We start from the raw sequence: 14,368 nt of genomic DNA on the forward strand, positions 1-14,368 counted from the left end.
ATTGGTACTAGGTAATAATGCTAGCTCGAAGAGCAAGCGCAGGCAATACGGGTGGAATGGCCTTCCCTAAGCCGCTGTGATTCCGGGAAAAAAAGTTCTCTTAAAGCTCCACCGGCTGACACCAGGGCGCCTACTGCGCACGCGCTCCAAGCCCCGGTTTCTGTCGCCGGAGTGCCGTTATTGTTGGGGTTGGGAGGGAGACTGGACTCTGCGCCTGCGCTGATCCGTCGCTCGCTGCCGCCGTTGTGGCGGCTGGAGCGCGTGCGCAGTCAGCGGGCTCCTCAGCAAATGCCGAACTCCGGAGTCGCCATGGTAACGGGCACGCTGGGTGTGGTGGGACACAGATACCAGATTGAGCAAATTCCGCTTTTTCTTTCAAAAATCAAAAAAAAACTACACGCAACTCCCAGTTATATACTCAGTGGCTTCTAGTGAAAATTCGGTGAGAAGCTCCGAAAAGAAGGATCTTTTTTTCTAACGTGAGTGGCCAAACCTTCTGAATTTACAGTGTGTGAATCAAACCGGCGCAGTGGGCCAGCTGCTAGGGAAGGATGGGAGCTATGTGATGGTTGCTCACATTTCTCACCTTTAAAACAAAAGTGATAATCAGACGGAAACAAATCTGAAAATAGCATTTTTAGTTCCGTTGCACTCGCAAGTAAACTGGCTGAAACCCACAACATAGTGGTTGGAGAGGGTGATACGCAACTACATTTTATTAATTTAAGTCTTAGTTTTTGGGTGCTGAAATAACACAGGCGCACCGAGCTCTTTTTGCAGCAAATTGGAGTGTGATTGAAATAAGTGCCAACATTTGCCGCCATGAGGTTCGAAACGTTAACTCTGTTTCCCTCTGGATGCTGTCAGATCTGCTGAGTTACTCCAATACTTTGTTTATATTTCAGCTCTCTGGAATCCGCAGCATTTTGTTTCTATTGTTACGTTTAATGAAAAACTGATGAATACTTGTGCGGCAGTTATTGGATAAATGGTATTTTCTCACCTATACAACCACCCTGAAATTTTTTTTTAGGGTTGCATTGGGTTGCGGTTGCAGTTGCACGTTGAGGCCGGACATTGAAGTATCCAGTATGGTGGGTAAGAACGAGCTTTGAAAGTGAGTACCAGCCAGCCAACAGATCGTTTAGTCATGGATACTTCCCAGCAAAGGACCACTGAATTAAAGTATCAAACAACGATCCTAATTTTTTTTACCCTCCATTTTTCCTGAGAATTCTGTCCCTGTTCCATGGCTTCATTGCTGCTGTGGCAGAAACCAAACCAGCACAGACTGAGCATTGAATCTGGTCTATTTGATTCGCTGCACGAGGTCAATAACCGAATCTTTGATACTTAATTTTTTTTTCGATTTCTTTTTCCTTGTCCCAGTCAGGTATGAAGACAGCTTATTGCTGAAATGCATTTTCACAGTGTGGTGATCTTCAGATGACTGGCTAATTCAAATTGTGCTTTATGTGTTTCAAATTTAAATAGTGAGTGTAAGTTCGTAAGACTGATGAGCACACTTCCCGTTTGCATAGCCTTACAATGACTAGCTGCTTTATAAAAAACGATTGAGTTTTTTAGTGTCAGGAAATGGCAGTTCTGCCTTTTATTATAATAAATCTGATTTCCTGAAGTATGGAATTACATTTCATAAGATAAACTAGTGCATGGTTCTCTAGTGCTTTGAACAAATTCCTGGAGTCTACAGTGAGATTAATACCTTGGAATAGCTCTGTCATCCTGCACAAATGTATGTTAAAATTCTGGCTCCAAGGGATGTTGAAAAACATTAATTAATTGTTGTAACTTCTATTTGTCTTTAATTATACTATTTTACTTGGATAGAAAAATGCAACTGGCATTTATATTGTTCATGAAATGATGAGCTGTGGTGGGGTGGAATCAAGCAATGTTGCAAAGGTGTAAGGCATTTTTTTGTGATCGAGAGAATGTTGGGTCAGAAGCCCAGCTCAGGGTCAAAGTGGATGTAAAGATTCTAAACAGTTTGGTTCAATTTAATGAGGAACAGGTGGAATTGGTCAAAAGAAAACAGAATTTGATATGGAGGTTGAAGACCATGGCTTTGCCTTTACCATTATTAAGGTGGAGACAGTTGAGGTCTGCATTTGACAACACCAAAGCAATTGAGAGAAGTACTAATGGGATAAAGTTGGGTGTCATCAGCATGTGTGATCCGATGTCATCTTTTTGGATGTTGCCTCTTGAGGGGCAGTATGTGGATGAGAATGAGGAAGTGTAAAATCAGCCAAGTATTGATCTTTGGGAGATCATGTGAGGTATTGTTATGAAGTGGGAAGAGATGCCATTTCAGGAGATTCTGTTGGCTGCAACTCACTAGCTAATTGCATTCAAATAGTGCAAAGATGGAGGTGAAGCATGAGGGGTGGGCAATGGTATGATCAACCGAATTAAAATATGCATACAGGTCAGAAAGGATGAAAATATTTAGTAATTCATGGTCACAGTCATTTGTATCTTTTTGATTTAGGATTGTCTCAAAGTTGTTTGGAGGGATTTCAATGTGAAGCTGTGAGACAGGCAAAGGGATTGAGGCCGCAGGAAAATCTCAAGGAACTTGGAGAGAAAAGGGATAGGCTGCCAGCACAGCAGGATGAATTCTGGATCTTTTGGGTAATGGGTGATGACTGGAGATTTGAAAAGGTGGGACTGTACCTTTGTGGAGTAAACTCTTTTCAATGTCAGCTTGAACGGGAACTAAAGAAGAAAGTTGGTTGTAAATTCTAAAAATCTACACGTTTTTAACTTTAAGTTTTGAGTTTTGAATATCTTTTCCCTCCGTTTAGCATTGAAAGTAATTTGTGTATCTATTCCAAACTTCTGCAGATCTGACCTGCAACAGCAAGAACGCCTAAATAATGTACACGCTTGAAAAATTCTCTGTAAGTAATTAAAGACCTATATCAGTATTTACATATTATAAAGTATGCAGTGGCAATGTTAAGTGTTAACTGTTTGTATTCTACACAGTTTTTTGGTGTAAAACTTGTCCCGAGATGGTAGGAACTGAAAATCAGATAATTTGTTTTGTTGCAAAACAGGCTGCAGCAGTTTCAGGCAGTTCTTCTGGATACTTTTGCCTTAGTCCTAGAGAGACTTGCAGTGAATGGGTAGCATGTAATTGCAATTTTTACCCATCTGTCATCTCTCAAATTTCATCTAACCTTCGAGTTACTATAATATCTGCACTCTGCTTTTGGTTACAATCTTAATTGTTGCTATTTTCTTAAATTCTACTTGTTTATTTTGATTTTTAAGGACTAATGATTACAATTTTACACACTTTCAACTTTCAAAGATCATCTTGAGTTTATAAGTTCCTTTGCATCTTCTGAAAACCTAATGTATATGACCAGTGTCTGATTTTTAAAATGTATTAAACACTTCTTATCTAATATCACTGGTAGTGACCGATGCAAAAACATGTGTCACGTTCACAGATGCAATTTAATTAGACGAGTGCGGAGATTATAATTTTTAATTTATTCAATTTTTGAAAAATGTAATTACTTTTTCCCAGCAACTGAGTCATGAGGAAGATGACAGGGATGGTGCAGGAGGGAGGGTTTTGGATTCTTGGATAATTGGGGCTCTTTCTGGGGTAGGTGGGACCTCTACAAGCAGGATGGTCTTCACCTGAACCAGAGGGGTACCAATATCCTGGGGGGGAAATTCGCTAAGGCTATTCAGGTGGGTTAAAACTAATTCAGCAGGGAGATGGGAACTAAAATTGTAGTTCGAGTATAGAAAAGGTTGAGAGTAGGGAGGTCCGAAATAAAGTTTCAGGGACGCAAGATGGCACCGGCAAGCAAGAAGTTGGTTTGAAGTGTGTCTACTTCAATGCCAGGAGCGTCTGGAACAAGGTGGATGAACTTGCAGCATGGGTTGGTACCTGGGACTTCGATGTTGTGGCCATTTCAGAGACATGGATAGAGCAGGGACAGGAATGGTTGTTGCAGGTTCCGGGATTTAGATGTTTCAGTAAGAACAGACAAAATGGTAAAAGAGGGGAAGGTGTGGCATTGTTGGTCAAGGACAGTATTACAGTTGCTGAAAGGATGTTTGGGGACTCGTCACCTGAGGTAGTATGGGCTGAGGTTAGAGACAGGAAAGGAGAGGTCACCCTGTTGGGAGTTTTCTATAGGCCTCTGAATAGTTACAGATATGTAGAGGAAAGGATAGCAAAGATGATTCTCGATTGGAGTGAGAGAGACAGGGTAGTTGTCATGGGGGACTTCAACTTTCCAAATATTGACTGGGAACACTATAGTTCGACTACTATAGATGGGTCAGTTTTTGTCCGGTGTGTGCAGGAGGGCTTCCTGACACAGTAAGTAGGCAGGCCAACAAGAGGCGAAGCCACATGAGATTTGGTACTGGGTAATGAGCCCGGCCAGATGTTAGATTTGGAAGTAGGTGAGCACTTTGGTGATAGCGATCACAATTCTATTATGTTTACTCTAGTGACGGAAAGGGATAGGTGTATACCACTGGGCAAAGGGGAAAGGCAATTACGATGAGATTAGGCAAGATTTAGGGAGCATAGGATGCGGAAGGAAACTGCAGGGGTTAGGCACATTAGAAATGTGGAGCTTATTCAAGGAAAAGCTCCTGTGTGTCCTAGATAAGTATGTAACTGTCAGGCAGGGAGGAAACTGTAGAGCAGGAGAACCGTGGTTTACGAAGGAAGTGGAATCTCTGGTCAAGAGGAAGATGAAGGTTTATGTTAGGATGAGATGTGAAGGATCAATTAGGGAGCTTGAGGGCTACAAGGTGCCAGGAAAGACCTAAAGAGAGAGCTCAGAAGAGCCAGGAGGAGACATGAGAAGTTGTTGGCGGATAGGATCAGGGTAAACCCTAAGGCTTTCTATAGGTATTTAAGGAATAAAAGAATGTCAAGAGTAAGATTAGGACCAATCAAGGATAGTAGTGGTAAGTTGTGTGTGGAGTCAGAGGAGATAGGGGAAGCACTGAATGAATATTTTTTGACAGTATTCTCTCTAGAAAACGACAATGTTGTCGAGGACAATACTGAGATACAGGCTACTAGACTAGGTGGGATTGAGGTTCACAAGGAAGAGGTATTGGAAATCTTACAGAGTGTGAAAATAGATAAGTCCCCTGGGTCGGATGGGATTTATGGTAGGATCCTCTGGGAAGCCAGGGAGGAGATTGCCGAGCCTTTGGCATTGATCTTTAACTTGTCATTGTCTACAGGAATAGTGCCAGAAGACTGGAGGATAGCAAATGTGGTTCCCCTGTTCGAGAAAGGGAGTAGAGACAACCCTGGTAATTATAGACCAGTGACCCTTACTTCAGTTGTTGGTAAAGTGTTGGAAAAGGTTATAAGAGATAGGATTTATAATCATCTAGAAAAGAATAATTTGATTAGGGATAGTCAGCATGGTTTTGTGAAGGGAAGGTCGTGCCTCACAAACCTTATTGAGTTCTTTGAGAAGGTGACCAAACAGGTAGATGAGAATAAACCAGTTGATGTGGTGTATATGGATTTCAGCAAGGCGTTCGGTAAGGTTCCCCACAGGCTATTGTACAAAATGCGGAGGAATGGGATTATGGGAGATATAGCAGTTTGGATCAGAAATTGGCTTGCTGAAAGAAGACAGAGGGTGGTGGTTGATGGGAAATGTTCATCCTGGAGACCAGTTACTAGTGGTGTACCGCAAGGGTCGGTGTTTGGTCCACTGCTGTTTGCCATTTTTATAAACGACCTGGATGAGGGCGTAGAAGGATGGGTTAGTAAATGTGCAGACGACACTAAGGTCAGTGGAGTAGTGGATAGTGACGAAGGATGTTGTAGTTTACAGAGAGACACAGAAATGTTGCAGAGCTGGGCTGAGAGGTGGCAAATGGAGTTTAATGCGGACAAGTGTGAGGTGATGCACTTTGGTAGGAGTAACCGGAAGGCAAAGTACAGGGCTAATGGTAAGATTCTTAGTAGTGTAGATGAGCAGAGAGATCTCGGTGTCCATGTACACAGATCCTTGAAAGTTGCCACCCAGGTTGACAGGGTTGTTAAGAAGGCATACAATGTTTTAGCTTTTATTAATAGAGGGATCGAGTTCTGGAACCATGAGGTTATGCTGCAGCTGTACAAAACTCTGGTGCGGCTGTACTTGGAGTATTGCGTACAGCTCTGGTCACCGCATTATGAGAAGGATGTGGAAGCTTTGGAAAAGGTGCAGAGGAGATTTACTAGGATGTTGCCTGGTATGGAGGGAAGGTCTTACGAGGAAAGGCTGAGGGACTTGAGGCTGTTTTCATTAGAGAGAAGAAGGTTGAGAGGTGACTTAATTGAAACGTATAAAATAATCAGACGGTTAGATAGGGTGGATAGAGAGAACCTTTTTCCTAGGATGGGGACGGCAAGCACGAGGGGGCATAGCTTTAAATTGACGGGCGAAAGATACAGGACAGATGTCAGAGGTAGTTTCTTTACTCAGTGAGTAGTAAGGGAATGGAACGCTTTGCCTGCAACGGTAGTAGATTCACCGACTTTAAGTACAGTTAAGTTGTCATTGGACAAGCATATGGATGTATATGGAATAGTGTAGGTTAGATGGGCTTCAGATCGGTATGACAGGTCGGCACAACATCGAGGGCCGAAGGGCCTGTACTGTGCTGTAATGTTCTATGTTCTATGAGATAGCCACATAGCTTTAAATGACTTGTCAATTGTTATCTGCCCAGTAATATGGCTTTGTTCTTCAATTTTGATTGTCCCAAGCTTAAGTCCATATGTAAGTACTAGTTTGCTATATTTGGCCCAAGCCAGAATACGTGCTCACAAACAAGTATTAATGCTTTAGTTGGAGCAATTTTTTCATGACTCTGCAAGTGAAATATGAAAATCCGTATAAATGATGATTTCTAAGTTGCACAAAAAGGACTATGTTTGAGCTTGAATCAGTGATAGTGGGAACTGCAGATGCTGGAGAGTCCAAGATAACAGAGTGTGAAGCTGGATGAACACAGCAGGCTAAGCAGTATCTCAGGAGCACAAAAGCTGACGTTTCGGGGCTCTCTGATGAAGGGTCTAGGCCCGAAACGTCAGCTTTTGTGCTCGTGAGATGCTGCTTGGCCTGCTGTGTTCATCCAGCTTGACACTTTGTTATCTATGTTTGAGCTTAGCTATTTTTGTCTGTTCATGAGATGAGTGTCATTGGCTAAGACAGCATTTATTGCAACGCTATCTCCAATTATGCTGGATGCAATTATTACGTTGATGAGCTGGCTGCTGGAACTGTTGCAGCTTTTGGTTTCGAGCACCACCCATATTACTATGCGAGAGGGATTTCCAGGATTTTGACCCAACGACAGTGCGTTCCAAGTCAGAATGGTACATGGCTTGGAGGGGAACTTGCACGTTCCAATGCATGTGCTATCCTTGTCCTTCTAGATGGTACAGGCCATGTGTTTGGAAGGTGCTGTTTGTAGAGCTTTGGTGAATTACTGCAGATAGCACAACTGCTGTGACTCTGCATTGGTGTAGAGGGAGTGAATGTGGATATGTGCCAGTTAAGTGTGGTGCTTCGTCATGGCTGGTGTGAGGTCTTTTGAGTGTTGAAGCTGTACTCCATTCAGGCAAGTGAAGCATACTATGTCACAGTCCTAACTTGTGCCAAGCACTAAGGAGGTGAGTTACAAGCTGCAGAAATCCTAACCTCTGACCTGTTCTTGTAGCCACCGTATTTATATGGCTAGTCCAGTTCAATTTCTATGGTGCCAAAAATCTGAGAGTGTATAATGCCTAAATACAGGGGAGTTGTGTCCAGATAATGTTGAGTATGCTGCTTGCTTAAATTGTATTGACAACTTTGACATACCTATAATTACTCATGAAGCCTGACTGGAAAGGAACATCACTTATTGTTGAACACTAAATAGAGCCACTACTCATGGTGTAGTTAGGCCAGTCCCAGCCCAGGGCAGACAGTTCTGCAAACCTATTCATGGGTCTGCTTTTTGTTTTGCTTTATTCTATTTTTCTAGTCAACCTGTTCAGAGATGTTATTATACACCTCTGGAGCAGGTGGAACTTGAATTGGAGGTCTTTGTTTGCAAGATTGGAAGAGACCAAGAGTTGTTTCTTTCAGAAGGGAGTTGACAATGGAAGATCTATGGGCAAGAGGGACAGTACCTGAGAAGAGACAACTGTTGATAATATCAAATACCATAGGAGCTAGGAAGTTGGGTGGCCGTCAATTTTTGGGCATGGAGTCAAGGGAAAACAGGAAATGCCTTGCAAAAACAGGGCCTGCAGATTGCATCAGCTGGAATCAACAGCACTGGAAACAAACTATATGCAGCTGATTTTATCAGGATTACTGAGCATTATTTTGTCGCATTTATAATAAACAAATTAATTTTGAACTAGTTTCAAGAAGAGGAAACAAATATACTTAAAACATGAATATCAATAATTTGAATGTCAGCATATCTTATTGTCCATGCTTCTGTTTAATTTGTGCCTCAGTATTGGACATTATTAATGCAGTGTGTCTAGATATCTAAAACCATGTATGATAGTGTGGCTTATGTATCAGATTTTACAGCACTTGAGTTCAACACAAACGTTAAAATAATGATGAATCTGATGATATGGAGTTATGGATTGTTTCATGTTTCAACTGCTAATATCATACACATTTATAGGTTAAACTGTAACTGCTCATTTGCAACTGAGGAAGTCAGGAAATAGGCAGTCATTTGTTTCCATGGTACCAGATTGTGAAAGCTTTTCTTTTGGGTTGAGATGCTTTAAAGCTCAAGTCATTTGTACATGTGTCAACAGGAAGAGAAGTGGCCATGCAAATAACGTAGTTGATCCATCCCTGATGAGGAAGGAAATAGTTACTTTTAATTCAGTTTACTTGCATGTTTCATATAAGGTTTACGAAATGCACAGAGAAAGGCATTCATTTAGACTGCCCTGAAAAAGTTCCCCAAAGAAAAGTAATAGAAAGAACTATCACCTCCTTTATTCCACCTCAACAACTGGTATTGCCTTTGGTGATTATTGACTGAATGACTGCCCTCCACTTTCCCTTCCTCTTTCAATATAGCGTGTAACAGTTTAATTTGGCAGTGTGAGACTAAAACATTTGTTTTCCAAGAAGCGTAAGTGTTGCTTGCAATGTACTGATATGTTTCACATCCCTGATTACCCTTCAAAAAGTGGTGATGAACTGCTAATTTGAATCATTTTGTTTAGGTATAGCCTTGGTACGGTTAGGGAGGGAGTTTCAGCTCTTTAACCCAATGACATTGAAGGGACAGGAGTATAATAGTATATGAGGTTAGTGTACATCTCGGAGGGGTTATTGTATATTGTGGTATTCCTGTGCATCTGCTACCCTTGTCCTTATAGATGGCATAAATCACAAGTTTGGATGGTGCTATACTGAATGAGCCTTGCTGAGTTGCGGCATTGCATCTTGTACCTTGTAAGTATAGGTCTTGGATGGAGACAGGTGATGGAGCGATTGAATATTTTCATTCAGGCAAGTGAAGATTTTTCCATCACACTCCCCACCAGGGCATTGTAGATGGATTTGGGAAGTCAGAAGTTGAATTACTTATGATAAAATTCCCTGTTGCTGTAACCATGGTATTTAATGTATGGGCCAGTTAGGTGTTGTGCCAAAAGGGAGTTTAACAGAGGTGGTGGTACTATTGGTAATCTAGAGGCCCACGCTAATGTTCTGGGATCATGTTCATATTCCACCAAGGATGTAAGTCCCACTAAAGCACTTGGTCGAATTTGAATACAGATAATAAATTGGTGAGGAATTGAAAGCTAGTTTCAGTAATGCAAATTATTGCTGATTGTTGTAAAAACCCATCTGGTTTACTAATGCTCTTGAGGGAAGGAAATCTGTCTTCCTTAAATGGCCTGGCCTATGTGTTGCTCTAGACTCACGGCAGTGTCAACTCTTAACTAACTTGTGAAGTGACTCCAGAAAGCCACACTACTTGAAGACAGTTAGGAATGGGCAACAAATGCTAGCTGTCCCAGTGATGTCAATACTGCATGAAAGAATAAAGAGGGGAAAACAATGATAATCTGTTTAGATTAGGCTAAAATTGGTTAAGAATATTTATGCAGCAAATAGCAGAATTAATATTTCAGTTTGATAATCATTTATTAGAACTCTGAAAGCTGCCTTCACCTTTTCAATCCCATACCGCAGATGTTCTCCAGCAAGAAGTGGAATTTGCAGACAGTATGTCCATGATCCTCCTGTTCATTTCACCTAAAGCCTTTCCATCTCTGTTTATGCTTTCAGCCACCCTTGATACTTGGCCATCCATTGCAGCTTCATGCGAGGGCTAGATACACTAGTTCTCTGAAGAAGCACAGTCACTTGACTTGTCAATCATAGACATCAGCTCAGATATTGTCAAACAGCATACCTTGTGGATAGTATAGAGTCAGGATCAGCACTTAGAAAGTGATTGCTGGAATAAGTGGGCTTCAGGCCAGTCCAGAAAGAAAAGATAGCGCATGTGCCAGCTCCTTGCAGGTGGAGTCACTGGTTGGTTGTGCTGCAAAGAACTCAAATAGGAATTTTGGAACAGCATTTGGAGAATGCAGAAAAGCATGCATACCTAGCTGCTTGGCACATTGGCAAGTCATGTAGATTGCCTATTGGCAGAATTGAGGAGCACAGAAGTGCCCAGTCTGACCTTGGCCCATGCATAACAGTACAAAAGTGGCGACCTGCTCCATGATAGCCCTGACAGATCTAGTTTTGGTGGTCTTGCTTTGGTTTCCAGGGCATGATGGGGGAGGCCAACTACTGTCTTAGAGCTGCATAGAGATTTGGAATGTGCGACAGATGAAAGCCTGGATGGAATTATGCATGAGATCCATTTTTGGTGATGTGCAGGCTCATACTGCTGCCATCATGGCTGCAGATCACGGTGTTCTAATGAGGCATGCTGGCTCATACAGCAACTCAGGAACTGGTCCTGCAAGGATACTATGATTGATTAGGCACAAACAAAGAAACTGCTAGGTGTACAAAACTGAGATAACATGGTGCAGAGCTGGATGACCACCGCAGGCTAAGCAGCATCAGAGGAGCAAGAAAGCTGACGTTTCGGGGGGGGGGGGGGGGGGGGGTGGAAGGGGATTCTGAAATAAATAGGGAGAGAGAGGGAGGCGGATAGAAGATGGATAACAGAGGAGATAGATAGGTCAAAGAGGCGGGGTTGGAGCCAGTGAAGGCGAATGCAGGTAGGGAGTTAGGGAGTGGATATGTCCAGGGAGGATGGACAGGTCAGGAAGGCAGGATGAGGTTGGCGGGTAGGAGATGCAGGTGGGGCTCGAGGTGGGGACTAGCTGGGCTGGTTTTGGGATGTGGTCAGGGGAGATTTTGAAGCTTGTGAAGTCCACATCGATACCCTTGGGCTGCTTGATGGCAAGCGCTGTGCCCTCATATTGGTGAGATGGTAGGGGACACCACAGGCCATCGTAAACTTAAAAATGTACCTTGCCAGCATACTCTCGTCCTGACCTGAGCACCCCAGGGAATACAACCGTTACATGAGGATGCAGGTGGTCTACTTCATGATATTTCCATTGGTCACTTGGCTCTCATTATAGTGTACTGTCTTCGCGTTTTCAGTAGCGCAGAATTAGTTATGAACCATATGATGCAGAGGGCATTCCTTGTTTTCAGATAATCTCTGATTCAATGTGATGGCTCAAAGATGGCTGTAATGGCTGACTGCCTCAGGATGAAAGTGCCATGTGGTTGCTAGGATATTGGGCATTCACGAACATCATGGTCTGGCATAGTTGCACATCAAAACTGCATGCTGACAGGGTGGTGACCCTTGTGGAGTTTGTACCTCTCATTTATATGTGGAGACTGTAGAGCATCGTGACTACAGTCAGTGGCTTCCTGAGTCTTGATATCATGGCAAAATCATAAACCTGTTCCATTAGTCGCTCTCTTTTAAAATTGATGACAAAATACCTTATCCAGGCATCCTGTCATCCCCTGATGCAATGGTAGATTGTTAATGGGAAATGTTCATTGCTGTTGTTTTGTAAGTGTTGATATTGTTTCTGACATTTATGTAGAGACTAAAGTACATAAAATGTAATTTGCTGCAATGCATCTTTGATCCGTTTTGTGATAGTTTATATTTTTATATATATTTGTATAAATTTTATTTTGCGCTCATTATTGTGTTTGGAGTCAGTGGTATTCACATTCATATTTCTGGTATAATCCAAACATATGCAGTCACTGTGTTTAACTGAAATTGTGGTCAGACTAAGTGGCATTTAATCCTAAATGAAGTAAAGGGACATTGCATGTACTGGTGTCTGTCAGTAATTCCTTGATCTTGGGCCTTGATCTGTGAATTTAAGAAACCTGGATCATTTTATATAGACTTTCTGTTGCATGCTGTTTGTTTGTTCATTCCAAATGTGTTAGCAAGAATACTGCTGTAGTCACTGTCCTCATTTTGATGTCACCTGAAGAAGGATTTTACATAAAATTTCTGCTTTAGTGCCTGTTCTGAACGTGACGTTTTCAAACATTAAGACAAACAAACATGAGGCAAATGAGATCTGCAGGGAAGTATTAACTATCTTTCATACTACAAAAACATAATTCAGTTATTTTCTGTGAAAAATTCGCTTTTGAATTTTATAAGTTTACTTTTAAATCTTTTTAGTTTTACATTTTCCACACAGTTAGTAATTCAGAAGCCTATACTGCTAAGCTTGCCTTTTGGTAGCTGTACAAATTTTATATTCTTTAGTTCAATATTGTAGAGTGTTTCAACATTTAAGGATAAACTTGGCCTACATGTGACAGTTCTCTAAGTGAGTATATTTTAAAAGAATGCCCTACTGATCTTTATTCATTGTGATACAATTTCAGAAAATTAAGGGCAGAATCAAAATTGTTTCATTTTGTTGAATATCCGAGTCAGCCTTTGGTTTCTAATTACAGTTTAAACACAGCTATGCTCTCGATTTTAGTTTAATTCTTTAGCGTTGTATTTTTCTCTATAAAGAGAATGAAATCGTTCAGAAAGAACTTCCAATAGCAAAGCAAAACTAAGTTATAAGAAATAATTAGATTCAAGAAAGATGTAAAGTTAACTTGTTAATCTCAAGCAGGCAGGTTGAAAATATGGATGCAATAAGTAATTTCAGTGCACTAGCCTATGGTCACAAATTATCAGTCATGCTTTCCACTTTTCATTGGCGTGTTGTTGTTCTTACTGGCAAATACATGTGTATGTACTTTGGGGAAAGAGTGGATTGGGCTTAGCTGGAAGGCTACTTATCACTGCCGGAGTTCCTGCATTTTAAATGCCAATTTGGTTGTAATGCCTGGAGTTTATCTGAATCAACCCCTCTAGAAGAGGAGGAGGAAGAGGAAAGATGTGAAACAAAAATCCTCCTTTTAAAAATGTCATAGCTGTGGCTCTAATAGCTCTAATCTAGCCATTTCTTAACATTCCAGTTAAAAACTGTCTTTTTCTGGTTTCTCTCTTTATTTCCTGTAAAAGATGTATAAATATTTTCAAAAGCTGTATTTTTTTTTCAGTGCATCTCTGATTTGAATTGCCACATTTTCCCAAATTTGATTTACCTTTGCTAGTTGCTGACCACCTCATTGGTACAGGGAAATAGTAGAACTTGGAGCAAATAGTCAATTCGTTGGGTTTCTCGTATTGGAGATTTGTTTGATTTCTGGATTCCATTTTACTGCTATTCCTGTGATGAGGGAATTATTCTATGAGAAAGATTGGTCAGGTTGTGCCTGCATCCATTGCAGTTTTGAAGAATGAAGGGCAATCTTATTGAAACATAATATCCTGAGGGGACTTGATGCTGAATGGATATTTCCCCTTGTGGGGTAGACTAGAACTAGGAAATAAAGATTGTTTCAAGATAAAGTGTCTCACATCTAATACAGAGTTGAGATTGTTTTTCGCTAAGGATTGAGAGTCTGTGGAATTCACTTTTCTACAGAGTGATGCAGACAGGATCATTGGATATTTTTAAGGTAAAGGTAGATAGATTCTTGACTAATAAGAGACTCAAACAATACCATGTGTAGGCAGAAATGTGGAGTAGAAGTCAATGATGTTACTGAATGACAGCACAAACCCTAGGGGCCACTGTTGCTCCCGATACATTAAGGTATATTCTCCATTCCTGATACATTAAGGACAGCAACACTCTTGTCCACTAATAACTCCAAAGATGTGTATGACCATCTATAACATACACCTACTTGATGTGTTTAGTTTAATCTGAGTCTCA

General features: G+C 41.3%; 1 protein-coding gene across 3 annotated transcripts in view; it reads left to right on the forward strand.

Moving 5' to 3' along the window:
• The first annotated feature begins 318 nt into the window (after positions 1-318).
• Positions 319-14,368, forward strand: part of LOC125467036 (dixin-like) — a 117,646-nt gene continuing 103,596 nt past the window's right edge. Inside the window, exons 1-3 of one of the 3 annotated variants that reach the window (XM_048562372.2) lie at positions 319-479; positions 1,034-1,117; positions 2,872-2,927. In XM_048562372.2, the coding sequence (XP_048418329.1) occupies positions 2,904-2,927 (24 nt within the window). In that variant the 5' untranslated portion in view covers positions 319-479; positions 1,034-1,117; positions 2,872-2,903. The remainder of the gene's footprint in view (positions 480-1,033; positions 1,118-2,871; positions 2,928-14,368) is intronic. The other 2 variants (XM_048562374.2, XM_048562373.2) reach the window with 2 other exon arrangements.

The sequence above is a fragment of the Stegostoma tigrinum genome, chromosome 32 (genome assembly GCF_030684315.1).
Source record: "Stegostoma tigrinum isolate sSteTig4 chromosome 32, sSteTig4.hap1, whole genome shotgun sequence".
In the NCBI taxonomy this organism is placed as follows: Eukaryota; Metazoa; Chordata; class Chondrichthyes; order Orectolobiformes; family Stegostomatidae; genus Stegostoma; species Stegostoma tigrinum.